At 48.9% G+C, this 26,938-nt stretch overlaps 1 protein-coding gene and 1 long non-coding RNA gene across 2 annotated transcripts; both read left to right on the top strand.

The window, feature by feature from the left end:
- Positions 1-4,754: 4,754 nt before the first annotated feature.
- Positions 4,755-26,451, top strand: napab (N-ethylmaleimide-sensitive factor attachment protein, alpha b). Its single transcript, XM_052470581.1, has 11 exons — positions 4,755-4,966; positions 9,913-9,992; positions 14,286-14,402; positions 14,830-14,876; positions 16,148-16,225; positions 20,497-20,552; positions 21,518-21,602; positions 22,289-22,393; positions 22,484-22,552; positions 22,724-22,774; positions 26,299-26,451. Exons 1-11 carry the CDS (start codon positions 4,869-4,871, stop codon positions 26,398-26,400), a joined length of 888 nt encoding a protein of 295 aa, XP_052326541.1. The 5' UTR covers positions 4,755-4,868; the 3' UTR covers positions 26,401-26,451.
- On the top strand, positions 21,654-22,145 carry LOC127909401 (uncharacterized). The gene is made up of 4 exons (XR_008071023.1): positions 21,654-21,670; positions 21,739-21,755; positions 21,790-22,010; positions 22,045-22,145. It is a non-coding gene; the product is annotated as an uncharacterized LOC127909401 (long non-coding RNA).
- Positions 26,452-26,938: the final 487 nt, after the last annotated feature.

Here is a 26,938-nt window from a genome sequence, read left to right on the forward strand (position 1 = left end):
GGAATCGCCCGCAGCAAGAGCAACATCATTGATATACAGGAAAAGAGTCAGAGAAAAGAAAGAACCCGAGAATTGAACAGAGTTACACAGACTGCCAGAGGACCGGACAGCATGCCCTCTGATTTGACACACTGAACTCTGTCTGCAAAGTAATTGGTGAACCAGGCAAGGCAGTCATCCGAAAACCGAGGCTGTTGAGTCTGCCGATAAGAATTTGGTGATTGACAGAGTCCTGTTGGAGTAAACAACAACACAGAGTTACACATGGAGTAAACAACAACACAGAGTTACACATGGAGTAAACAACAACACAGAGTTACACGTAAACAAACATATAGTCAAACAACACAATAGAAAAATCAGAGTAAGATATAAAGGGGGAACATAGATACATTCAATATAATTCACTTGTTGAATCAAAACCCTGTGTTTAAAGTCTTTCTCGTGCTTGGTTGGAGTTGTCACGGGTTTGACAAATATCGTGCGACACAAAACCCTATTACATTGATGATCCTGTTGTTTATTGTTATGTCACATACAACGCATTTTAACAATTTAATTACACATTGACATTGATTCTGGGAAATTCCTGGATATTGCTGTCAGACTCTTTTTAGTGTGAAGTGGACTGTAACCGTGACAATGATTTAACGTTTAAAAAGCATACGAATGAGCTTGTTAAAGAAGCTAAGATTTAAAGTAGTCTTTAAAAAAAATTAAAACATCTTGCCTCTCTCTAGTCAGCAGGATGCACATTGTGCAGTCAACCTTTCTAGCTGTTCTTGATTATGGTAATACTAGACTTAAACCTCTGGATGCCGTTTATGAGCTCCCTTCGTTTTATCACAGGAGACAGTTTTATTACTGCATTCTTTACCAAAACGTTGGCTGGACCTCTTTAAAGTCGGGTAGATCAATCACATCATTACATTATGTTTGTTGCTCCATAAGATCCCTGAAAGAGCAGGGCTTATGGACTTACCTAACATCATCGTTAAGATTTAAAAAGGTATCAAACCCGTTCACAGGGTTGGTTAACGTTGAAAACTTCTTTGGCGTCTACTCCCTTGCACCCTATGTTTGGAATACGTCACACCCTGATCTGTTTCATTTGTCTTTGGGCGTGTCTCCACCCCCCTCCAGGTGTCGCCCATCTTCCCCATTATCCCCAGTGTATTTATACCTGTGTTCTCTGTTTGTGTGTTGCCAGTTCGTCTTGTCTTGTCAGGTCTTATCAGCATTATTTCTCGCCTTCCTGTTTCTCTAGTTCTGTTTCCTAGTTTTTCCCGGGTTCTGACCATTCTGCCAACCCTGACCCTGACCCCGAGCCTGCCCGCCATCCTGTACCTGCCTGACTCTGACCCGATTACGAACCCTTGCCTGCCCTGACCCCGAGCCTGCCCGCCGTCCTGTACCTGCCTGACTCTGACCCGATTACGAACCCTTGCCTGCCCTGACCCCGAGCCTGCCCGCCGTCCTGTACCTGACTGATTCTGACCCGATTACGAACCCTTGCCTGCCCTGACCCCGAGCCTGCCCGCCGTCCTGTACCTGCCTGACTCTGACCCGATTATGAACCCTTGCCTGCCCTCGACCTGCCCTTTGCCTGCCCCCATGTTTCTAATGAATCATCTGACCGCTACACCTGGCTACTAACCGCCTCCCATGTCTGCACCTGGGTCATATCCTTAGTCGTGAACTCAGACAGAGTTCAGTGTTTCAAATCGGAGGGCCTATTGTCCGGACCTCTGGCAGTCTCTATGGGGGTACCACAGGGTTCAATTCTCGGGCCGACTCTTTTCTCTGTATCTATCAATGATGTCGCTCTTGCTGCTGGTGATTCCCTGATCCACCTCTACGCAGGCGACACCATTCTGTAAACATCTGGCCCTTCTTTGGACACTGTGTTAACTAATCTCCATATGAGCTTCAATGCCATACAACACTCCTTCCGTGCCCTCCAACTGCTCTAAAACGCTAGTAAAACCAAATGCATGCTTTTCAGCCATTCGCTGCCCGCACCCGCCCGCCCGACCAGCATCAATACTCTGGACCTTTCTGACTTAGAATATGTGGACAACTACAAATACCTAGGTGTCTGGCTAGACTGTAAACTCTCCTTCCAGACTCATATTAAACATCTCCAATTACAAATTAAATAAAGGTGTTCTCAACTGGTCTACCGGGTTAAATAAAGGTGAAATAAAACATTCAAAACAAATTCAAGCTCTTCTTTAAACAGCTCTCTGCTGGCCTGTCTACTGTACCTTCACAAGTAATATATGAAACAAGGATTACATTAAAGCTTGACAACTGAAAGTTGTTTACAAATCTAGTTTTCTTGTGATGCTTTCAGTGAAATTAATTATTTGACGCCTCTTTCTCAAATATGACTTGTTTCAACCATTTTTACATTTTTTTTTACCCTGGCAATACATGGGTTTCTTGCAATTGACTGCAATTTGGGGAGGATAAACTGTACATGTGGAGGAGAACATTAGCTAATAAATATGCAGGTAGCATTTCCTTCACTAAATCATTTATAATGTCACACATATCGCTGTGTTGAAGAAATGTCTGTGTCGTCTGTCCTGTTTTCCCTGCATCCAACTGTGAAATGACTTTGCTCAATTGTTGATTTGGACTCACACGGTTTGCTTTAATTAAGTCATCCTTTTGTGACATTCTTCAAAGGTGGATATTTTCTTCAGAAATGTCCAAACAGGAAAGGCTTTACCCTCAAGAGGCTGGAGGAAATGTCCAAACAGGAAAGGCTTTACCCTCAAGAGGCTGGAGGAAATGTCCAAACAGGAAAGGCTTTACCCTCAAGAGGCTGGAGGAAATGTCCAAACAGGAAAGGCTTTACCCTCAAGAGGCTGGAGGAAATGTCCAAACAGGAAAGGCTTTACCATCAAGAGGCTGGAGGAAATGTCCAAACAGGAAAGGCTTTACAGGAAAGGCTTTACCATCAAGAGGCTGGAGGAAATGTCCAAACAGGAAAGGCTTTACCAAAGAGGCTGGAGGAAATGTCCAAACAGGAAAGGCTTTACCATCAAGAGGCTGGAGGAAATGTCCAAACAGGAAAGGCTTTACCCTCAAGAGGCTGGAGGAAATGTCCAAACAGGAAAGGCTTTACCCTCAAGAGGCTGGAGGAAATGTCCAAACAGGAAAGGCTTTACCATCAAGAGGCTGGAGGAAATGTCCAAACAGGAAAGGCTTTACCCTCAAGAGGCTGGAGGAAATGTCCAAACAGGAAAGGCTTTACCCTCAAGAGGCTGGAGGAAATGTCCAAACAGGAAAGGCTTTACCATCAAGAGGCTGGAGGAAATGTCCAAACAGGAAAGGCTTTACCCTCAAGAGGCTGGAGGAAATGTCCAAACAGGAAAGGCTTTACCCTCAAGAGGCTGGAGGAAATAGCTACATAATGGAATAACGTCAATTCCGGAACTCATTACGTTATTCATAAAACTCTAGAATTCCTGCTGGGTCCTCAATGTTTGTAGATTCTATAGAGATGTTGATTATCAGCCGTAATAATTAAGAGAGTCAAATATAAAGACAGGCCCCACTGGTGTCTTTTTTCTCTCTCTCTCTGTTTATCCCCGAATGACAGAATTCCTGAGCTCTATCGGTAGGTCAACCTGTCATCGCCAACTGCTGGAAGGTCATTAAAGTGAGATGGGGATACAGTGTTTCACATTACAATGGTGACTTTTGATCTTCCACGAGAGAAACAGAAAGTTCAAGAATATCTGGAGTGCTGGTCCAAACGGCTGGTCTTCTGATCAATGCTGCACACTTACTGTATGTCACTTTTGTAATACCTTTACATTTTGTAATACCTTTACATTTTGTAATACCTTTACATTTTGTCATACCTTTACATTTTGTAATCATTTGCTTTAAAAGAACGTCAAGCCTTTTATGTTTGGAAGTGGAACGCTACACATTGACGTTGCTAAAAGGACAAGTGATAATCACTTGTATTTTCTCACAAATTACAATTTTGTAGAGATGGGCTATTATCCATTAATCCAATCCAAGTCCAAGAGGCCAAACTGTGGATTAATTGTAACTAAGGTGGGTTTAACAAAATTGCTGGAAGGCTAGGCATGATTGCGGTGATATAAACCTATAGCAACATTATTTGTTTTTTCGATATGTGTTTTTGTCAGGCCAAGCGATTGACCTGATGCATTTTTTTGGGGGCCCATATCAAGGCTGGCCTTGGGCTGATTTCAATGTGTCGAGGTTCTCCATCGCCATGACGATTAGGTTCATCTAGGTTGTTAGCAGGTATTTCAAAAATAAAGATAAAACTTTATTTAACTTAGGCAAGTTCTTATTTTCAATGGTGGTCTAGGAACAGTGGGTTAACGGACTTGTTCAGGGGTAGAATGACAGATTTTTTTTTACCTTGTCAGCCATGGCCATGGTATGGGCCATCATTAGGTTCATCTAGGCTGTTAACAGGTATGGATCATCCTCATTAGGTTACAGTGGTTAAAAACGAACGGCAAAGAGTTGTGGAACAGAGAGGCAAAAGGAAGACACCTTACTAAGATTTGGGAAAAGGTGGGGGCCGGGAGAGGCCATCAACATTTACATTTACATTTAAGTCATTTAGCAGACGCTCTTATCCAGAGCGACTTACAAATTGGTGCATTCACCTTATGACATCCAGTGGAACAGACACTCCAGTCCAGTTGGTGGCGGTAAAGCACCTTTATAAAGTTGGTTGCCAACTGACATTAAAAAAAAAGAAAAAATCCACAGAAGAAGAAGAAGAAGAAGAAGAAGACCAAGAACAAGATAACAACTGCTGCTTTACTACATTTCTAATAGTTTCTAACCTAGTTGTTACAAACATGGACAACTCTGGAAAAGAGAAGGAAGCCTCGGCTCTGATCGCTGAGGCTGAAAAGAAACTGAAATCGTCTCAGTCGTTTTTCGGGGCGTTGTTTGGGTGAGCAATTCCAGCTAGCCAGTCTCTGGTAGTTTTGCTAAAAAATCGCAAATAGTACAGTGAAGAAAGTTAGGTACTGTTCGCTATTAGTTACCAACTACAATTTAACGTTTATTGTCGATGGAAAAAAAAAGTTATATAGTATTGGTCTACTAACGTTAGTGCAATTTCCTCATCCAGCTAACAGCAGTTAGCTTAGCTAGCAAACAAGTCAACAAGGTAATTTAGCTAGCTAACTTTAGCCTGTTGGACAACAACAAAAAGTTACCTAATAACAGTTGAAATTAGGTGAAGTTTTTTTTTTAAGTTAAATTTTTTTTTTTTTTTACGTGGATTAAGTTGTATTTCTATATTGGCTTGGTAACACATGAGAGTAAAGTAAAAGGAAACGTATATTTTATTTTATGGCTCCTGGTTTTCTGCCAGCAGTACAGACGGATGACGTCACTTTGGTAGGGTCGTGACGACATCTTTCAAATAGAAGTCTGCAATTTCAAAAACATTGCCTTGTGAATAACTCGTTCAAAAGATATTAGGGATTTTAATCAATATCTACTTTTTATGGTGCAAAAAAAAAAAAATCTAGTAAGTGTTTTATGAAAAGAAAAAGGAAAGATGCCGACATTTCTTTTTTAAGGCCAATAAAAAAGACAGTGATACTGGTGTGTTGAGAATTATTGGACTGTAGAGAACGTTTCTGCCTTTCTCAGCTGAAGTGGGTAGGAAATAATCAGCAGGGTCTCTACTAACCAAATCGGGTTAGTTTTGGAGGAGGACAGTCACCCAGCTGCATTTTGTTCTCTACTACAGAGACACTACATGGGAAAACCCTCAAATTGGCTCGTAGAGAGATGTCAACAAAGACACAATGATGGACTGGCATACCTGTTCACCTAGATTAACCTAATGATGATGATCCCATACCTGTTCACCTAGATTAACCTAATGATGATGATCCCATACCTGTTCACAAGGCAAGCCTTGACATGTGCCCCAAAAATGTGTCAAGTCAACTGGTATCGTACCAGGAGAAACTGTGGAACAGTACTATGTTCAGAAAGACCAAAGTAATATGTGCTCTGACAAATACACAAAGAACGACTCATCTGAGTCTAAACGTCTCATTCTGAAGACAACCAAAACTTCCATCTCCACTTTACTGAAGAGGATTATAACATATGAATGATCTTTTGAAATCACATCCTTAAGGAATAGTGTGTTAATGTCCCCTGTGTTTTTTTTTTTTTTTTGAGAGTCAGGAATTAGTGTCTGTTTTGTGACAGCAAAGAGGTTATGCCTGGAACTAAAGGTTCTCATTCTACAAGCCAATATGATGGCTATCCCATGTAATAGTGTATTGCATTGGGGGACAGCGAGCCAGCAGCAGGCTGTGTGCGACACAGTCCCTCTCCAAAATGATCCATACTTGGTTAGTAGAGACCCTAATGACTATTCCCCACCCCACTTCAGCTGAGACGAGCAGAAAAGTTCTCTACAAGCCAATCTGTATCCCATGTACTGTCTATTACATTGGGAGCCCCTCCAAAACTAACCCTATATTAGGTTAGAGACCCTGCTGAGTATTTCCCACCCACCTTATCTGAGACGGGTATAAATATTCTCTCTACAAGCCAATAAGTATCCCATATACCCTGTATTGCAGTGGGTGGAGTAAGGAATCCTCTGTATTAAACCCGTTGCCCAGCACAAGATACTCATTTAAGTTCTGCAAACTCTATTGAGTAATTAATTTTTTACATTTTTTTTTATAGTATATTTATTTTCAATATAGCCTGTCCTACACAATTAGCTTTCAGCATACCAGTATTTTATTTATTTTACCTTTATTTAACCAGGCAAGTCGGTTAAGAACAAATTCTTATTTTCAATGACGGCCTGGGAACAGTGGGTTAACTGACCTGTTCAGGGGCAGAACAACAGATTTGTACCTTGTCAGCTCAGGGGGTTTGAACTTGCAACCTTCCGGTTACTAGTCCAATGCTCTAACCACTAGGCTACCCTGCCGCCTCTACACTCAAACCACTAGGCTACCCTGCCGCCTCTACACTCTAACCACTAGACTACCCTGCCGCCTCTACACTCTAACCACTAGGCTACCCTACCGCCTCTACACTCTAACCACTAGGCTACCCTGCCGCCTCTACACTCTAACCACTAGGCTACCCTGCCGCCTCTACACTCTAACCACTAGGCTACCCTGCCGCCTCTACACTCTAACCACTAGGCTACCCTGCCACCTCTACACTCTAACCACTAGGCTACCCTGCCTCCTCTACACTCTAACCACTAGGCTACCCTGCCGCCTCTACACTCTAACCACTAGGCTACCACCATCAGCTGCTTTGAAAATGATGCCGTCTTACGTTGGGGTCTGACTGTTACATTCTGTTCCCCATTCCACTACTGAAGACCTGGCTGTTACATTCTGTTCCCCATTCCACTACTGAAGACCTGGCTGTTACATTCTGTTCCCCATTCCACTACTGAAGACCTGGCTGTTACATTCTGTTCCCCATTCCACTACTGAAGACCTGGCTGTTACATTCTGTTCCCCATTCCACTACTGAAGACCTGGCTGTTACATTCTGTTCCCCATTCCACTACTGAAGACCTGGCTGTTACATTCTGTTCCCCATTCCACTACTGAAGACCTGGCTGTTACATTCTGTTCCCCATTCCACTACTGAAGACCTGGCTGTTACATTCTGTTCCCCATTCCACTACTGAAGACCTGGCTGTTACATTCTGTTCCCCATTCCACTACTGAAGACCTGGCTGTTACATTCTGTTCCCCATTCCACTACTGAAGACCTGGCTGTTACATTCTGTTCCCCATTCCACTACTGAAGACCTGGCTGTTACATTCTGTTCCCCATTCCACTACTGAAGACCTGGCTGTTACATTCTGTTCCCCATTCCACTACTGAAGACCTGGCTGTTACATTCTGTTCCCCATTCCACTACTGAAGACCTGGCTGTTACATTCTGTTCCCCATTCCACTACTGAAGACCTGGCTGTTACATTCTGTTCCCCATTCCACTACTGAAGACCTGGCTGTTACATTCTGTTCCCCATTCCACTACTGAAGACCTGGCTGTTACATTCTGTTCCCCATTCCACTACTGAAGACCTGGCTGTTACATTCTGTTCCCCATTCCACTACTGAAGACCTGGCTGTTACATTCTGTTCCCCATTCCACTACTGAAGACCTGGCTGTTACATTCTGTTCCCCATTCCACTACTGAAGACCTGGCTGTTACATTCTGTTCCCCATTCCACTACTGAAGACCTGGCTGTTACATTCTGTTCCCCATTCCACTACTGAAGACCTGGCTGTTACATTCTGTTCCCCATTCCACTACTGAAGACCTGGCTGTTACATTCTGTTCCCATTCCACTACTGAAGACCTGGCTGTTACATTCTGTTCCCCATTCCACTACTGAAGACCTGGCTGTTACATTCTGTTCCCCATTCCACTACTGAAGACCTGGCTGTTACATTCTGTTCCCCATTCCACTACTGAAGACCTGGCTGTTACATTCTGTTCCCCATTCCACTACTGAAGACCTGGCTGTTACATTCTGTTCCCCATTCCACTACTGAAGACCTGGCTGTTACATTCTGTTCCCCATTCCACTACTGAAGACCTGGCTGTTACATTCTGTTCCCCATTCCACTACTGAAGACCTGGCTGTTACATTCTGTTCCCCATTCCACTACTGAAGACCTGGCTGTTACATTCTGTTCCCCATTCCACTACTGAAGACCTGGCTGTTACATTCTGTTCCCCATTCCACTACTGAAGACCTGGCTGTTACATTCTGTTCCCCATTCCACTACTGAAGACCTGGCTGTTACATTCTGTTCCCCATTCCACTACTGAAGACCTGGCTGTTACATTCTGTTCCCCATTCCACTACTGAAGACCTGGCTGTTACATTCTGTTCCCCATTCCACTACTGAAGACCTGGCTGTTACATTCTGTTCCCCATTCCACTACTGAAGACCTGGCTGTTACATTCTGTTCCCCATTCCACTACTGAAGACCTGGCTGTTACATTCTGTTCCCCATTCCACTACTGAAGACCTGGCTGTTACATTCTGTTCCCCATTCCACTACTGAAGACCTGGCTGTTACATTCTGTTCCCCATTCCACTACTGAAGACCTGGCTGTTACATTCTGTTCCCATTCCACTACTGAAGACCTGGCTGTTACATTCTGTTCCCCATTCCACTACTGAAGACCTGGCTGTTACATTCTGTTCCCCATTCCACTACTGAAGACCTGGCTGTTACATTCTGTTCCCCATTCCACTACTGAAGACCTGGCTGTTACATTCTGTTCCCCATTCCACTACTGAAGACCTGGCTGTTACATTCTGTTCCCCATTCCACTACTGAAGACCTGGCTGTTACATTCTGTTCCCCATTCCACTACTGAAGACCTGGCTGTTACATTCTGTTCCCATTCCACTACTGAAGACCTGGCTGTTACATTCTGTTCCCCATTCCACTACTGAAGACCTGGCTGTTACATTCTGTTCCCCATTCCACTACTGAAGACCTGGCTGTTACATTCTGTTCCCCATTCCACTACTGAAGACCTTTTATTTTGGTCTTCACACTTCATTTGTAAACATCAACAATGATTTCTTTTCATAATGTCTCTCAATCATATGACTGCCTTGGGTTGGTTAGTTAATAGGTCTAATTCATGATCGTCCTTGTTGTCATCTCATGCACACATTTGAACTGCTATTCTGACAGTAGTTCCTGTTACCAATACACGCAGTGATTATACTTGACAATGTTTTTAAACGAAGCCTATACCGCATGGCTGTTCCTACACTGTGTTACAAGGCCTGATTACCACCTGTTTAGTGCCTCTGGCTCACTGCTTACTCTTCTTCTGTTGATGCAGAGGCTCATCCAAGATGGAGGAGGCCTGTGATATGTACGCCAGGGCTGCCAACATGTACAAGATGGCGAAGAACTGGTGTGGTGAGGAACACTGTCTTGTAGCCATATAGAACTGGTGTGGGACACACACACACACACACACACACACACACACACACACACACACACTGTCTTGAAGCCATATAGAACTGGTGTGGGGATGACCAGTGAGATATACCTGCTGGAGCGCGTGCTACGGGTGTGTGTTGTTATGGTGACCAGCGAGCTGAGATAAGGCGGAGCTTTACCTAGTATAGACTTATAGATGACCTGGAGCCAGAGTGTTCTGGCGACGATTATGAAGCGAGGACCAGCCAACGAGAGCGTACAGGTCGTAGCGGTAGGTAGTATATGGGGCTTTGGTGACAAAACGGAAGGCACTGTGATAGACCGCGTCCATATAGAATCAGTTTGGCGAGAATACAACTTTTTATCCATATAGATGCGGTAGTGAGGTCAATGGAACGCGACCAAAACAATGGGAATTAAACACATGTTGGAAAGATTCTGAATCTCCTCATCTAGGTTATTATACAGTGCCTTGCGAAAGTATTCGTCCCCCTTGAACTTTGCGACCTTTTGCCACATTTCAGGCTTCAAACATAAAGATATAAAATTGTATTTTTTTGTGAAGAATCAACAAGTGGGACACAATCATGAAGTGGAAAAACATTTATTGGATATTCCAAGCTTTTTTAACAAATCAAAAACTGAAAAATTGGGTGTACAAAATTATTCAGCCCCTTTACTTTCAGTGCAGCAAACTCTCTCCAGAAGTTCAGTGAGGATCTCTGAATGATCCAATGTTGACCTAAATGACTAATGATGATAAATACAATCCACCTGTGTGTAATCAAGTCTCCGTACAAATGCACCTGCACTGTGATAGTCTCAGAGGTCCGTTAAAAGCGCAGAGAGCATCATGAAGAACAAGGAACACACCAGGCAGGTCCGAGATACTGTTGTGAAGAAGTTTAAAGCTGGATTTGGATACAAAAAGATTTCCCAAGCTTTAAACATCCCAAGGAGCACTGTGCAAGCGATAATATTGAAATGGAAGGAGACCACTGCAAATCTACCAAGACCTGGCCGTCCCTCTAAACTTTCAGCTCATACAAGGAGAAGACTGATCAGAGATGCAGCCAAGAGGCCCATGATCACTCTGGATGAACTGCAGAGATCTACAGCTGAGGTGGGACACTCTGTCCATAGGACAACAATCAGTCGTATATTGCACAAATCTGGCCTTTATGGAAGAGTGGCAAGAAGAAAGCCATTTCTTAAAGATATCCATAAAAAGTGTTGTTTAAAGTTTGCCACAAGCCACCTGGGAGACACACCAAACATGTGGAAGAAGGTGCTCTGGTCAGATGAAACCAAAATTGAACTTTTTGGCAACAATGCAAAACGTTATGTTTGGCGTAAAAGCAACAACCCGAACACACCGTCCCCACTGTCAAACGTGGTGGCAGCATCATGGTTTGGGCCTGCTTTTCTTCAGCAGGGACAGGGAAGATGGTTAAAATTGATGGGAAGATGGATGGAGCCAAATACAGGACCATTCTGGAAGAATGATGGAGTCTGCAAAAGACCTGAGACTGGGACGGAGATTGGTCTTCCAACAAGACAATGATCCAAAACATAAAGCAAAATCTACAATGGAATGGTTCAAAAATAAACATATATCCAGGTGTTAGAATGGCCAAGTCAAAGTCCAGACCTGAATCCAATCGAGAATCTGTAGAAAGAACTGAAAACTGCTGTTCACAAATGCTCTCCATCCAACCTCACTGAGCTCGAGCTGTTTTGCAAGGAGGAATCTCCCAGTCCCTCCCTTTGGAAAACCATCCCCACAACATGATGCTGCCACCACCATGCTTCAGCGTAGGGATGCTGCCACCACCATGCTTCACCGTAGGGATGCTGCCACCACCATGCTTCACCGTAGGGATGGTGCCAGGTTTCCTCCAGATGTGACGCTTGGCATTCAGGCCAAAGAGTTCAATCTTGGTTTCATCAGAGCACAGCATCTTGTTTCTCATGGCCTGAGAGTCCTTTAGGTGCCTTTTGGAAAACTCCAAGTTGTCTGTCATGTGCCTTTTGCTGAGGAGTGGCTTCCATCTGGCCGGCTCTACCATAAAGGCCTGATTGGTGCAGTGCTGCAGAGATGGGAAAACCTTCTGGAAGGTTCTCCCAACTCCACAGAGGAACTCTGTCAAGAGTGACCATCCGGTTCTTGGTCACCTCCCTGACAGAGTTCTCCTCCGATTGTTCAGTTTGGCCGGTCTGACAGCTCTAGGAAGAGTCTTAGAGTCAAGGGGTTTGAATAGGGGTCTGTATTGTGATAGTAATATAATAATAATATATGCCATTTAGCAGACTCTTTTATCCAAAGCGACTTACAGTCATGTGTGCATACATTCTACGTATGGGTGGTCCCGGGAATCGAAGCCACTACCCTGGCGTTACAAGCGCCATGCTCTACCAACTGAGCTACAGAAGGACCATAGCTGGTTGTGATAGTAGGATAATGTGTCTGTGTTGTGATAGTAGGATAATGTGTCTGTGTTGTGATAGTAGGATAATGTGTCTGTGTTGTGATAGTAGGATAATGTGTATGTGTTGTGATAGTTGGATAATGTGTCTGTGTTGTGATAGTAGGATAATGTGTCTGTGTTGTGATAGTTGGATAATGTGTCTGTGTTGTGATAGTAAGATAATGTGTCTGTATTGTGATAGTAGGATAATGTGTCTGTATTGTGATAGTAGGATAATGTGTCTGTGTTGTGATAGTTGGATAATGTGTCTGTGTTGTGATAGTAGGATAATGTGTCTGTGTTGTGATAGTAGGATAATGTGTCTGTGTTGTGATAGTAGGATAATGTGTCTGTGTTGTGATAGTAGGATAATGTGTCTGTGTTGTGATAGTAGGATAATGTGTCTGTGTTGTGATAGTAGGATAATGTGTCTGTGTTGTGATAGTAGGATAATGTGTCTGTGTTGTGATAGTAGGATAATGTGTCTGTATTGTGATAGTAGGATAATGTGTCTGTGTTGTGATAGTAGGATAATGTGTCTGTGTTGTGATAGTAGGATAATGTGTCTGTATTGTGATAGTAGGATAATGTGTCTGTATTGTGATAGTTGGTCTGTTGTGATAGTAGGATAATGTGTCTGTATTGTGATAGTTGGATAATGTGTCTGTATTGTGATAGTTGGTTGTGATAGTAGGATAATGTGTCTGTGTTGTGATAGTAGGATAATGTGTCTGTGTTGTGATAGTTGGTTGTGATAGTAGGATAATGTGTCTCTGTTGTGATAGTTGGATAATGTGTCTGTGTTGTGATAGTAGGATAATGTGTCTGTGTTGTGATAATGTGTCTCTGTTGTAATAGTAGGATAATGTGTCTGTATTGTGATAGTAGGATAATGTGTCTGTTGTGATAGTAGGATAATGTGTCTGTGATAGTTGGATAATGTGTCTGTATTGTGATAGTTGGTTGTGATAGTAGGATAATGTGTCTGTATTGTGATAGTAGGATAATGTGTCTGTGTTGTGATAATGTGTCTCTGTTGTAATAGTAGGATAATGTGTCTGTATTGTGATAGTTGGATAATGTGTCTGTATTGTGATAGTAGGATAATGTGTCTGTATTGTGATTGTTGGTTGTGATAGTAGGATAATGTGTCTGTGTTGTGATAGTAGGATAATGTGTCTGTATTGTGATTGTTGGTTGTGATAGTAGGATAATGTGTCTGTATTGTGATAGTAGGATAATGTGTCTGTGTTGTGATAGTAGGATAATGTGTCTGTGTTGTGATAGTAGGATAATATGTCTGTATTGTGATAGTAGGATAATGTGTCTGTGTTGTGATAGTAGGATAATGTGTCTGTGTTGTGATAGTAGGATAATGTGTCTGTGTTGTGATAGTAGGATCATGTGTCTGTGTTGTGATAGTAGGATCATGTGTCTGTGTTGTGATAGTAGGATCATGTGTCTGTGTTGTGATAGTAGGATCATGTGTCTGTGTTGTGATAGTAGGATAATGTGTCTGTGTTGTGATAGTAGGATAATGTGTCTGTGTTGTGATAGTAGGATCATGTGTCTGTGTTGTGATAGTAGGATCATGTGTCTGTGTTGTGATAGTAGGATAATGTGTCTGTGTTGTGATAGTAGGATAATGTGTCTGTGTTGTGATAGTAGGATAATGTGTCTGTGTTGTGATGGTAGGATAATGTGTCTGTGTTGTGATGGTAGGATAATGTGTCTGTGTTGTGATGGTAGGATAATGTGTCTGTGTTGCGATAGTAGGATAATGTGTCTGTGTTTCCAGCTGCAGGTAATGCGTTCTCCCAGGCGGCCCGGCTCCACCTGCAGATGCAGAGTAAACACGATGCCGCTACTAACTTCATAGACGCTGGAAACGCCTTCAAAAAAGCTGACCCACAAGGTATTCCACTGTCTCTCTCTCTCTGTGTGTGTGTGTGTGTGTGTGTGTGTGTCATTTACATTTACATTTAAGTCATTTAGCAGACGCTCTTATCCAGAGCGACTTACAAATTGGTGCATACACCTTATGACATCCACCATGGACTTTACAACCATTACCTCCCATGTTAGGGCTGTCGTTACCCTACCACTGTAGACACTCAACTGTTCTTTCAGCATTTTGGTTAATGTTTCATTTCTTATGAGAAACATTACCTCTCCCCCCCACCTCCCCTTCTACCACTGTAGACACTCAACCAAACGCTAACAGAGCAGTTAATGTTTCTCCAAAGAAATGAAACATTACCTTGGTATTTTCCTGCAGAACAGAGTGAATAAAAGGGGTCTCTCTGTGAGTTGATAATGCATCTGATGTATCCTCCCTACAGAGGCAATCAACTGTCTGAACCGAGCCATCGAGATCTACACAGACATGGTGAGAAGTGTTAGCATGGATAGAGGCCCGATGATATACCCTCCTCTTTGACTGTACCTATTGGTTCAACACAGTGAAACAATGGGCAGCGTGTATCTGAAGCACAGTAACATAGAGAGCTGATATGAGCCTAGGTCTGGTGTTCTGTTGCTTCTCTCATACTTCTTTTTGTTTCCCCTTTCTGCTTCCTCTGTTTCCCTCCTCCCTTTCTCCCTCCTCTGTTTCCCCCCTCCCTTTCTGCCTCCTCTGTTTCCCCCTCCCTTTCTGCTTCCTCTGTTTCCCCCCTCCCTTTCTGCCTCCTCCGTTTCCCCCCTCCCTTTCTGCCTCCTCCGTTTCCCCCCTCCCTTTCTCCCTCCTCTGTTTCCCCCTCCCTTTCTGCCTCCTCTGTTTCCCCCTCCCTTTCTGCCTCCTCTGTTTTCCTCCTCTGTTTCCCCCTCCCTTTCTCCCTCCTCTGTTTTCCCCTCCCTTTCTCCCTCCTCTGTTTTCCCCCCTCCCTTTCTCCCTCCTCTGTCCCCCTCCTCTGTTTTCCCCCTCCCTTTCTCCCTCCCCTGTCCCCCTCCTCTGTTTCCCCCCTCCCTTTCTCCCTCCTCTGTTCCCCCCCTCCCTTTCTCCCTCCCTTTCTCCCTCCTCTGTTCCCCTCCTCTGTTTTCCCCCCTCCCTTTCTCCCTCCTCTGTCCCCCTCCCCCCTTTCTCCCTTTCTGCTTCCTCTGTTTTCCTCCTCCGTTTCCTCCCTCCCATTCTGCTTCCTCTGTTCCCCCTCCCTTTCTCCCTCCTCTGTTCCCCCTCCCTTTCTCCCTCCTCTGTTTTCCCCCTCCCTTTCTCCCTCCTCTGTCCCCCTCCTCTGTTTTTCCCCCTCCCTTTCTCCCTCTGTCCCCCTCCCCTGTTTCCCCCTCCCTTTCTCCCTCCTCTGTCCCCCTCCTCTGTTTCCCCCCTCCCTTTCTCCCTCCTCTGTCCCCCTCCTCTGTTCCCCCTCCCTTTCTCCCTCCTCTGTCCCCCTCCTCTGTTTTCCCCCTCCCTTTCTCCCTCCTCTGTCCCCCTCCTCTGTCCCCCTCCTCTGTTTCCCCCTCCCTTTCCCCCTCCTCTGTCCCCCTCCTCTGTTTTCCCCCTCCCTTTCTCCCTCCTCTGTCCCCCTCCTCTGTTTTCCCCCTCCCTTTCCCCCTCCTCTGTTTTCCCCCCTCCCTTTCTCCCTCCTCTGTCCCCCCCTCTGTTTCCCCCTCCCTTTCTCCCTCCTCTGTCCCCCTCTGTTTTCCCCCTCCCTTTGGGCTCGTTAGGGACGGTTCACCATCGCAGCCAAACATCACATCTCCATTGCAGAGATCTACGAGACGGAGCTGGTGGACATCGATACGGTCAGATCTGTGGGCATTTATATAGGGGGGGGGGGGACACAGCCTGTATCTGTCCTCCAGCTAGCCTTTTATATAGGGAGGGGGGACACAGCCTGTATCTGTCCTCCAGCTAGCCTTTTATATAGGGAGGGGGGACACAGCCTGTATCTGTCCTCCAGCTAGCCTTTTATATAGGGAGGGGGGACACAGCCTGTATCTGTCCTCCAGCTAGCCTTTTATATAGGGAGGGGGGACACAGCCTGTATCTGTCCTCCAGCTAGCCTTTTATATAGGGAGGGGGGACACAGCCTGTATCTGTCCTCCAGCTAGCCTTTTATATAGGGAGGAACACAGCCTGTATCTGTCCTCCAGCTAGCCTTTTATATAGGGAGGGGGGACACAGCCTGTATCTGTCCTCCAGCTAGCCTTTTATATAGGGAGGGGGGGACACAGCCTGTATCTGTCCTCCAGCTAGCCTTTTATATAGGGAGGGGGGACACAGCCTGTATCTGTCCTCCAGCTAGCCTTTTATATAGGGAGGGGGGGGGGACACAGCCTGTATCTGTCCTCCAGCTAGCCTTTTATATAGAGATAGGGAGGGGGGGACACAGCCTGTATCTGTCCTCCAGCTAGCCTTTTATATAGAGATGGGGAGGGCGGGGGGGCACAGCCTGTATCTGTCCTCCAGCTAGCCTTTTATATAGGGAGGGGGGACACAGCCTGTATCTGTCCTCCAGCTAGCCTTTTATATAGAGATAGGGAGGGGGGACACAGCCTGTATCTGTCCTCCAGCTAGCCTTTTATATAGAGATAGGGAGGGGGGACACAGCCTGTATCTGTCCTCCAGCTAGCCTTTTATATAGAGATAGGGAGGGGGGACACAGCCTGTATCTGTCCTCCAGCTAGCCTTTTATATAGAGATAGGGAGGGGGGGACAGCCTGTATCTGTCCTCCAGCTAGCCTTTTATATAGGGAGGGGGACACAGCCTGTATCTGTCCTCCAGCTAGCCTTTTATATAGGGAGGGGGGACACAGCCTGTATCTGTCCTCCAGCTAGCCTTTTATATAGAGATAGGGAGGGGGACACAGCCTGTATCTGTCCTCCAGCTAGCCTTTTATATAGGGAGGGGGGACACAGCCTGTATCTGTCCTCCAGCTAGCCTTTTATATAGGGAGGGGGGACACAGCCTGTATCTGTCCTCCAGCTAGCCTTTTATATAGAGATAGGGAGGGGGGGGGACACAGCCTGTATCTGTCCTCCAGCTAGCCTTTTATATAGGGAGGGGGGACACAGCCTGTATCTGTCCTCCAGCTAGCCTTTTATATAGGGATAGGGAGGGGGGACACAGCCTGTATCTGTCCTCCAGCTAGCCTTTTATATAGGGGGACACAGCCTGTATCTGTCCTCCAGTTAGCCTTTTATATAGGGATAGGGAGGGGGGACACAGCCTGTATCTGTCCTCCAGCTAGCCTTTTATATAGGGATAGGGAGGGGGGGGGGACACAGCCTGTATCTGTCCTCCAGCTAGCCTTTTATATAGGGATAGGGAGGGGGGACACAGCCTGTATCTGTCCTCCAGCTAGCCTTTTATATAGGGATAGGGAGGGGGGGACACAGCCTGTATCTGTCCTCCAGCTAGCCTTTTATATAGAGATAGGGAGGGGGGGGGGCACAGCCTGTATCTGTCCTCCAGCTAGCCTTTTATATAGGGATAGGGAGGGGGGGGCACAGCCTGTATCTGTCCTCCAGCTAGCCTTTTATATAGAGATAGGGAGGGGGACACAGCCTGTATCTGTCCTCCAGCTAGCCTTTTATATAGGGATAGGGAGGGGGGACACAGCCTGTATCTGTCCTCCAGCTAGCCTTTTATATAGAGATAGGGAGGGGGGGACACAGCCTGTATCTGTCCTCCAGCTAGCCTTTTATATAGGGATAGGGAGGGGGGGACACAGCCTGTATCTGTCCTCCAGCTAGCCTTTTATATAGGGATAGGGAGGGGGGACACAGCCTGTATCTGTCCTCCAGCTAGCCTTTTATATAGGGATAGGGAGGGGGGGGGACACAGCCTGTATCTGTCCTCCAGCTAGCCTTTTATATAGGGATAGGGAGGGGGGGGGGGACACAGCCTGTATCTGTCCTCCAGCTAGCCTTTTATATAGAGATAGGGAGGGGGGGGGCACAGCCTTTATCTGTCCTCCAGCTAGCCTTTTATATAGAGATAGGGAGGGGGACACAGCCTGTATCTGTCCTCCAGCTAGCCTTTTATATAGGGATAGGGAGGGGGGGGACACAGCCTGTATCTGTCCTCCAGCTAGCCTTTTAGATAGGGAGGGGGCACAGCCTGTATCTGTCCTCCAGCTAGCCTTTTATATAGGGATAGGGAGGGGGGCACAGCCTGTATCTGTCCTCCAGCAAGCCTTTTATATAGAGATAGGGAGGGGGGCACAGCCTGTATCTGTCCTCCAGCTAGCCTTTTATATAGAGATAGGGAGGGGGGACACACAGCCTGTATCTGTCCTCCAGCTAGCCTTTTATATAGGGAGGGGGGACGACACACAGCCTGTATCTGTCCTCCAGCTAGCCTTTTATATAGGGATAGGGAGGGGGGACACAGCCTGTAGCTGTCCTCCAGCTAGCCTTTTATATAGGGAGGGAGGGGGGACACAGCCTGTATCTGTCCTCCAGCTAGCCTTTTATATAGGGATAGGTAGGGGGGGACACACAGCCTGTATCTGTCCTCCAGCTAGCCTTTTATATAGGGATAGGGAGGGGGCTGTGGGGGTCAGGTGTGAGGGGGGACTGTGGGTCAGGTGTGATGGGGGACTGTGTGGGTCAGGTGTGATGGGGGACTGTGTGGGTCAGGTGTGATGGGGGGACTGTGTGGGTCAGGTGTGATGGGGGGGACTGTGGGGTCAGGTGTGAGGGGGGCTTTGTGGGTCAGGTGTGAGGGGGACTGTGTGGGTCAGGTGTGAGGGGGGCTGTGTGGGGGGCTGTGGGGTCAGGTGTGAGGGGGACTGTGTGGGTCAGGTGTGAGGGGGACTGTGTGGGTCAGGTGTGATGGGGGACTGTGTGGGTCAGGTGTGAGGGGGGTGTGAGGGGGGGACTGTGTGGGTCAGGTGTGAGGGGGGGTGTGGGTCAGGTGTGATGGGGGGGGACTGTGCGGGTCAGGTGTGATGGGGGGACTGTGCGGGTCAGGTGTGATGGGGGACTGTGCGGGTCAGGTGTGATGGGGGGCTGTGCGGGTCAGGTGTGATGGGGGCTGTGCGGGTCAGGTGTGATGGGGGACTGTGTGGGTCAGGTGTGATGGGGGACTGTGCGGGTCAGGTGTGATGGGGGGACTGTGGGGTCAGGTGTGATTGGGGGACTGTGCGGGTCAGGTGTGATTGGGGGACTGTGCGGGTCAGGTGTGATGGGGGACTGTGCGGGTCAGGTGTGATGGGGGGACTGTGCGGGTCAGGTGTGATGGGGGACTGTGCGGGTCAGGTGTGATGGGGGACTGTGGGGTCAGGTGAGGGGGGCTGTGCGGGTCAGGTGTGATGGGGGGACTGTGCGGGTCAGGTGTGATGGGGGGACTGTGTGGGTCAGGTGTGAGGGGGGACTGTGTGGGTCAGGTGTGAGGGGGGCTGTGTGGGTCAGGTGTGAGGGGGGACTGTGTGGGTCAGGTGTGAGGGGGGCTGTGGGGTCAGGTGTGAGGGGGGCTGTGGGGTCAGGTGTGAGGGGGGGCTGTGTGGGTCAGGTGTGAGGGGGCTGTGTGGGTGAGGGGGGCTGTGTGGGTCAGGTGTGAGGGGGGACTGTGTGGGTCAGGTGTGAGGGGGCTGTGCGGGTCAGGTGTGATGGGGGGCTGTGTGGGTCAGGTGTGAGGGGGGCTGTGTGGGTCAGGTGTGAGGGGGGCTGTGTGGGTCAGGTGTGAGGGGGGCTGTGTGGGTCAGGTGTGGGGGGGCTGTGTGGGTCAGGTGTGAGGGGGCTGTGTGGGTCAGGTGTGAGGGGGGCTGTGTGGGTCAGGTGTGAGGGGGGCTGTGTGGGTCAGGTGTGAGGGGGGCTGTGTGGGTCAGGTGTGAGGGGGGCTGTGTGGGTGAGGGGGCTGTGTGCGTCAGGTGTGAGGGGGGACTGTGTGGGTCAGGTGTGAGGGGGGCTGTGCGGGTCAGGTGTGATGGGGGGCTGTGTGGGTCAGGTGTGAGGGGGGCTGTGTGGGTCAGGTGTGAGGGGGGCTGTGTGGGTCAGGTGTGAGGGGGCTGTGTGGGTCAGGTGTGATGGGGGGCAAGGCATGTCTAAATGTTGTGTCTGTCTGCAGGCTATAGCCCACTATGAACAGGCAGCTGACTACTACAAAGGAGAAGAGTCCACAAGGTAGAACCGCAGACACTATATTCATCATTTTTAGGGGAAAGGTCTTTTTTTAAGGAGTATGGTATTCCCAATCCTTAATCGTGTAGCTTAATTAAAGAGCTTGAACAGTGTTGGGGAGGGGGGGTCAAAGGGCAGTGGTCTGGATTCCAACCCACTCTGACTCTCTGTCGGGTTTTATGTCTATGGTGGGAGCTACAGAGAGACAGAAATGTAATGAATAGAGCCCACGTGACCCCGTACTGTGAGCCCACGTGACCCCGTACTGTGAGCCCACGTGACCCCGTACTGTGAGCCCACGTGACCCCGTACTGTGAGCCCACGTGACCCCGTACTGTGAGCCCACGTGACCCCGTACTGTGAGCCCACGTGACCCCGTACTGTGAGCCCACGTGACCCCGTACTGTGAGCCCACGTGACCCCGTACTGTGAGCCCACGTGACCCCGTACTGTGAGCCCACGTGACCCCGTACTGTGAGCTTATTGAGACCCTGTTATATTTGGGCTGTTCTGTCCTACTGAATCAGACCCTGTTATATTTGGGATGTTCTGTCCTACTGAATCAGACCCTGTTATATTTGGGATGTTCTGTCCTACTGAATCAGACCCTGTTATATTTGGGATGTTCTGTCCTACTGAATCAGACCCTGTTATATTTGGGATGTTCTGTCCTACTGAATCAGACCCTGTTATATTTGGGATGTTCTGTCCTACTGAATCAGACCCTGTTATATTTGGGATGTTCTGTCCTACTGAATCAGACCCTGTTATATTTGGGATGTTCTGTCCTACTGAATCAGACCCTGTTATATTTGGGATGTTCTGTCCTACTGAATCAGACCCTGTTATATTTGGGATGTTCTGTCCTACTGAATCAGACCCTGTTATATTTGCCTGTATGTTTTGTGACTGGTTGTCATAACTACTCTCCCTGTACCTCTACCTCCCCTTTCTCCATGTCCTCTCAGCTCTGCTAACAAGTGCCTTCTGAAGGTGGCTGTCTATGCAGCTCAACTGGAACAGTACCAGAAGGCCATAGAGATCTATGAACAGGTGAGATCTATGAACAGGTGAGATCTATGAACAGGTGAGATCTGTGAACAGGTGAGATCTATGAACAGGTGAGATCTATGAACAGGTGAGATCTGTGAACAGGTGAGATCTGTGAACAGGTGAGATCTGTGAACAGGTGAGATCTGTGAACAGGTGAGATCTATGAACAGGTGAGATCTATGAACAGGTGAGATCTATGAACAGGTGAGATCTATGAACAGGTGAGATCTATGAACAGGTGAGATCTATGAACAGGTGAGATCTATGAACAGGTGAGATCTGTGAACAGGTGAGATCTGTGAACAGGTGAGATCTATGAACAGGTGAGATCTATGAACAGGTGAGATCTGTGAACAGGTGAGATCTATGAACAGGTGAGATCTATGAACAGGTGAGATCTGTGAACAGGTGAGATCTATGAACAGGTGAGATCTATGAACAGGTGAGATCTGTGAACAGGTGAGATCTGTGAACAGGTGAGATCTGTGAACAGGTGAGATCTGTGAACAGGTGAGATCTGTGAACAGGTGAGATCTATGAACAGGTGAGATCTGTGAACAGGTGAGATCTGTCAATGACAGTGATGCGGAGGAGGCACTTCCTTGTAAATATGTATGTGTGTGTGTGTGTGTGTGTGTGTGTGTGTGTGTGTGTGTGTGTGTGTGTGTGTGTGTGTTGTATTAAAGGTTGGGACCAATGCGATGGACAGCACGTTGCTAAAGTACAGCGCTAAGGACTACTTCTTCAAGGCAGCTCTCTGCCACTTCTGTGTGGACATGCACAATGCCAAAGTAAGCCCTAAAACTGACTTCTGACGTCTTGTTTCAAGAGGTTTCTAGGTTTCTTCTCTTGACTAAACCACCCTATCTCCTGTCATCTAGCTGGCCTTGCAGAAGTACGAGGAAATGTTCCCCGTCTTCTCAGATTCTCGGGAATGTAAACTGCTGAAGGTAAGGAAAGGAAAGTGGCTTGTGCCTGATGTGTGGCGTCTGTTTAGTCTTATCTATAACCCCTCATCTTTACCAAGCTCATCCACTTATTATTGTTGTCTTTTCTCTTCAGGTCTTTCAACTCCAAACTATATGTTTTCTTATAGAATAAATGTCTTTATTTCTCTGCAGAAACTTCTAGATGCGTGTGAAGAACAGAATGTGGATGTATATACTGACGCTGTGAGTAGTAGTCTCTCAAAGTGTTGTTTTGTGTCTTTATTTGTGAATGAGGAAGTCATTACTGAAGTCATGCAAATGCATGAAAAGACCGCAAATGCTGAACCGTCACTGAGGAAGTCCGACATGAACGCTGTCTGTCTCTCCCTCCCTCCCCATCGCTCTGTCTCCTCTCTCCCCATCGCTCTGTCTCCTCTCTCTCCCCATCGCTCTGTCTCCTCTCTCCCCATCGCTCTGTCTCCTCCCTCCCCATCGCTCTGTCTCCTCCCTCCCCATCGCTCTGTCTCCTCCCTCCCCATCGCTCTGTCTCCTCTCTCCCCATCGCTCTGTCTCCTCTCTCCCCATCGCTCTGTCTCCTCTCTCCCCATCGCTCTGTCTCCTCTCTCCCCATCGCTCTGTCTCCTCTCTCCCCATCGCTCTGTCTCCCTCTCTCCCCATCGCTCTGTCTCCTCTCTCCCCATCGCTCTGTCTCCTCTCTCCCCATCGCTCTGTCTCCTCTCTCCCCATCGCTCTGTCTCCTCTCTCCCCATCGCTCTGTCTCCCTCTCTCCCCATCGCTCTGTCTCCCTCCCTCCCCATCGCTCTGTCTCCTCTCTCTCCCCATCGCTCTGTCTCCTCTCTCTCCCCATCGCTCTGTCTCCTCCCTCCCCATCGCTCTGTCTCCTCTCTCTCCCCATCGCTCTGTCTCCTCTCTCTCCCCCCATCGCTCTGTCTCCTCCCTCCCCATCGCTCTGTCTCCCTCCCTCCCCATCGCTCTGTCTCCTCTCTCTCCCCATCGCTCTGTCTCCTCTCTCTCTCCCCATCGCTCTGTCTCCTCCCTCCCCATCGCTCTGTCTCCCTCCCTCCCCCATCGCTCTGTCTCCTCTCTCTCCCCATCGCTCTGTCTCCCCCATCGCTCTGTCTCCCCATCGCTCTGTCTCCCTCCCTCCCCATCGCTCTGTCTCCCCCATCGCTCTCTCCTCTCCCCATCGCTCTGTCTCCTCTCTCTCCCCATCGCTCTGTCTCTCCTCTCTCTCTCCCCATCGCTCTGTCTCCTCTCTCTCCCCATCGCTCTGTCTCCTCTCTGTCTCCCCCCCATCGCTCTGTCTCCTCTCCCATCCCCTCCCTCGCTCCCCATCGTCTCCTCTCTCCCCCATCGCTCTGTCTCCCTCCCTCCCCATCGCTCTGTCTCCTCTCTCTCCCCATCGCTCTGTCTCCTCCCTCCCCATCGCTCTGTCTCCTCTCTCTCCCCATCGCTCTGTCTCCTCCCTCCCCATCGCTCTGTCTCCTCCTCTCCCCATCGCTCTGTCTCCTCCTCTCCCCATCGCTCTGTCTCCTCTCTCTGTCTCCCCCATCGCTCTGTCTCCCCCTCCCCATCGCTCTGTCTCCTCTCTCTCCCCCATCTCTGTCTCTGTCTCCTCCCCCCCATCGCTCCCCTCTCTCCCCATCGCTCTGTCTCCCTCCCTCCCCATCGCTCTGTCTCCCTCTCTCCCCATCGCTCTGTCTCCCTCTGTCTCTCCCCATCGCTCTGTCTCCCTCTCTCTCCCCCCCATCGCTCTGTCTCCCCCATCGCTCTCTCTCCCCCATCGCTCTGTCTCCCCATCTCTGTCTCCCTCCCCCCATCGCTCTGTCTCCCTCTCTCTCCCCATCGCTCTGTCTCCCTCTCTCCCCCATCGCTCTGTCTCCCTCTCCCCATCTCTCCCCATCCCCATCGCTCTCCCTCCCTCCTGTCTCTCTCCCCCATCGCTCTGTCTCCTCTCTCTCCCCATCGCTCTGTCTCCTCTCTCTCCCCATCGCTCTGTCTCCTCTCTGTCTCCCCTCCCCATCGCTCTGTCTCCTCTCTCTCCCCATCGCTCTGTCTCCTCTGTCTCTCTCCCCCATCGCTCTGTCTCCTCTCTCTCCCCATCGCTCTGTCTCCTCCCCATCGCTCTGTCTCCCGCTCTGTCTCCCTCCTCCCCATCGCTCTGTCTCTCTCTCTCCCCATCGCTCTGTCTCCTCTCCCTCCCCATCGCTCTGTCTCCTCTCTCTCCCCATCGCTCTGTCTCCTCTCTGTCTCCCCATCGCTCTGTCTCCTCCCTCCCCATCGCTCTGTCTCCTCTCTCCCCATCGCTCTGTCTCCTCCCTCCCCATCGCTCTGTCTCCTCCCTCCCCATCGCTCTGTCTCCTCCCTCCCCCCATCGCTCTGTCTCCCCTCTCTCCCCCCCATCGCTCTGTCTCCTCTCCTCCCCATCGCTCTGTCTCCTCTCTCTCCCCATCGCTCTGTCTCCTCTCTCTCCCCATCGCTCTGTCTCCCTCTCTCTCCCCATCGCTCTGTCTCCTCTCTCTCCCCATCGCTCTGTCTCCCTCTCTCTCCCCATCGCTCTGTCTCCCTCTCTCTCCCCATCGCTCTGTCTCCCTCTCTCTCCCCATCGCTCTGTCTCCCTCTCTCTCCCCATCGCTCTGTCTCCCTCTCTCTCCCCATCGCTCTGTCTCCTCTCCCCATCGCTCTGTCTCCTCTCCCCCCATCGCTCTGTCTCCTCTCTCTCCCCATCGCTCTGTCTCTCTCTCTCCCCTGTCTCCTCTCCCCATCGCTCTGTCTCCTCTCTCCCCCATCGCTCTGTCTCCTCCTCTCTCCCCATCGCTCTGTCTCCTCTCTCCCCATCGCTCTGTCTCTCTCTCTCCCCATCGCTCTGTCTCTCTCTCTGTCTCTCTCCCCATCGCTCTGTCTCCTCCATCGCTCTCCCCATCGCTCTGTCTCCTCTCTCCCCATCGCTCTGTCTCCCCCATCGCTCCCTCTCCCCATCGCTCTGTCTCCTCCCTCCCCATCCTCTGTGTCTCCTCTCTCCCCATCTGCTCTGTCTCCTCTCTCCCCATCGCTCTGTCTCCTCTCTCCCCATCGCTCTGTCTCCTCTCTCCCCATCGCTCTGTCTCCTCTCTCCCCATCGCTCTGTCTCCTCTCTCCCCATCTCTCTGTCTCCCTCTCTCCCCATCGCTCTGTCTCCTCTCTCCCCATCGCTCTGTCTCCTCTCTCCCCATCGCTCTGTCTCCCTCTCTCTCCCCCCCATCGCTCTCCCTCTCTCCCCATCTCTCCCCCCCATCGCTCTGTCTCCTCTCTCTCCCCATCGCTCTGTCTCCTCTCTCTCCCCATCGCTCTGTCTCCTCTCTCTCCCCATCGCTCTGTCTCCCTCTCTCCCCATCGCTCTGTCTCCTCTCTCCCCATCGCTCTGTCTCCCTCTCCCCATCGCTCTGTCTCCTCCCTCCCCATCTCTCTGTCTCCTCCCTCCCCCCCATCGCTCTGTCTCCCTCTCTCCCCATCGCTCTGTCTCCTCCCCATCTCCCCATCGCTCTGTCTCCTCCCTCCCCCATCGCTCTGTCTCCTCCCTCCCTCCTCCCCCCCATCGCTCTGTCTCCTCCCTCCCCTGTCTCCCTCGCTCTGTCTCCTCTGTCTCCCCATCGCTCTGTCTCCCTCCCTCCCCATCGCTCTGTCTCCCTCCCTCCCCATCGCTCTGTCTCCCTCTCTCCCCATCGCTCTGTCTCCCTCTCTCCCCATCGCTCTGTCTCTCCTCTCAGGTGAAGGAATATGACACTATCTCTAGGTTGGACCAGTGGCTGACCACTATGCTCCTCCGCATCAAGAAGACCATAGAAGAAGACGAGAGTGACCTGCGTTAATGGCCTTAATGTCACTAGACACCTAACCCCCCCCCTCCCCCCCTAAACCCCTATATCCATTTTCTCCGACCAAAACCTCATCCATACCTAGGGCTGTTAAGGCGACCGTATTACCACCTCCCCAGCAGTCACCAGTCATGATTGCAGTCAAATTCCCCATGAGTCAAGGTAAAACTAGGCTTCTCCAGAACTGAGCTGTGATGCCGCTGTTGGTAATTGGTACTCTATTGTCCCTGTAATCACTTAATGCAAATGCAGTGGAGAACGAAATCAAACACTTCCTGAGAGCCCTGGCAGTCAAGAGTTGAGTGGATCACCTGTTGGGCAGCGAGAGCCAGCTCCTCATAGCTGGTTGATGCATGGAGTTAAATATGTGCTCTGTTGGGGCAACATTTCTACAGCTTGTGTTATGCAATTGCGTGAGAAAACAGTTTTGATGGCCTCTGTTAAAAAGAGGAGGATCCTATCAGCTTTCTATAGGCTAGGCCGACTATATTTATTTCTCAACTTTCTTAATATTATTAAGCACGTTATACAA

Source organism: Oncorhynchus keta, chromosome 1 (assembly GCF_023373465.1).
Source record: "Oncorhynchus keta strain PuntledgeMale-10-30-2019 chromosome 1, Oket_V2, whole genome shotgun sequence".
Taxonomy (NCBI): domain Eukaryota; kingdom Metazoa; phylum Chordata; class Actinopteri; order Salmoniformes; family Salmonidae; genus Oncorhynchus; species Oncorhynchus keta.

Bases quoted from the DNA above. Each gene is read 5' to 3' on its own strand.
- napab (XM_052470581.1), top strand. From the start codon at position 4,869: ATGGACAACTCTGGAAAAGAGAAGGAAGCCTCGGCTCTGATCGCTGAG. The intron at 14,877-16,147 runs GTGAGAAGTGTT...TGGGCTCGTTAG, and splicing joins TCGAGATCTACACAGACATG to GGACGGTTCACCATCGCAGC. The intron at 16,226-20,496 runs GTCAGATCTGTG...GTCTGTCTGCAG, and splicing joins AGCTGGTGGACATCGATACG to GCTATAGCCCACTATGAACA.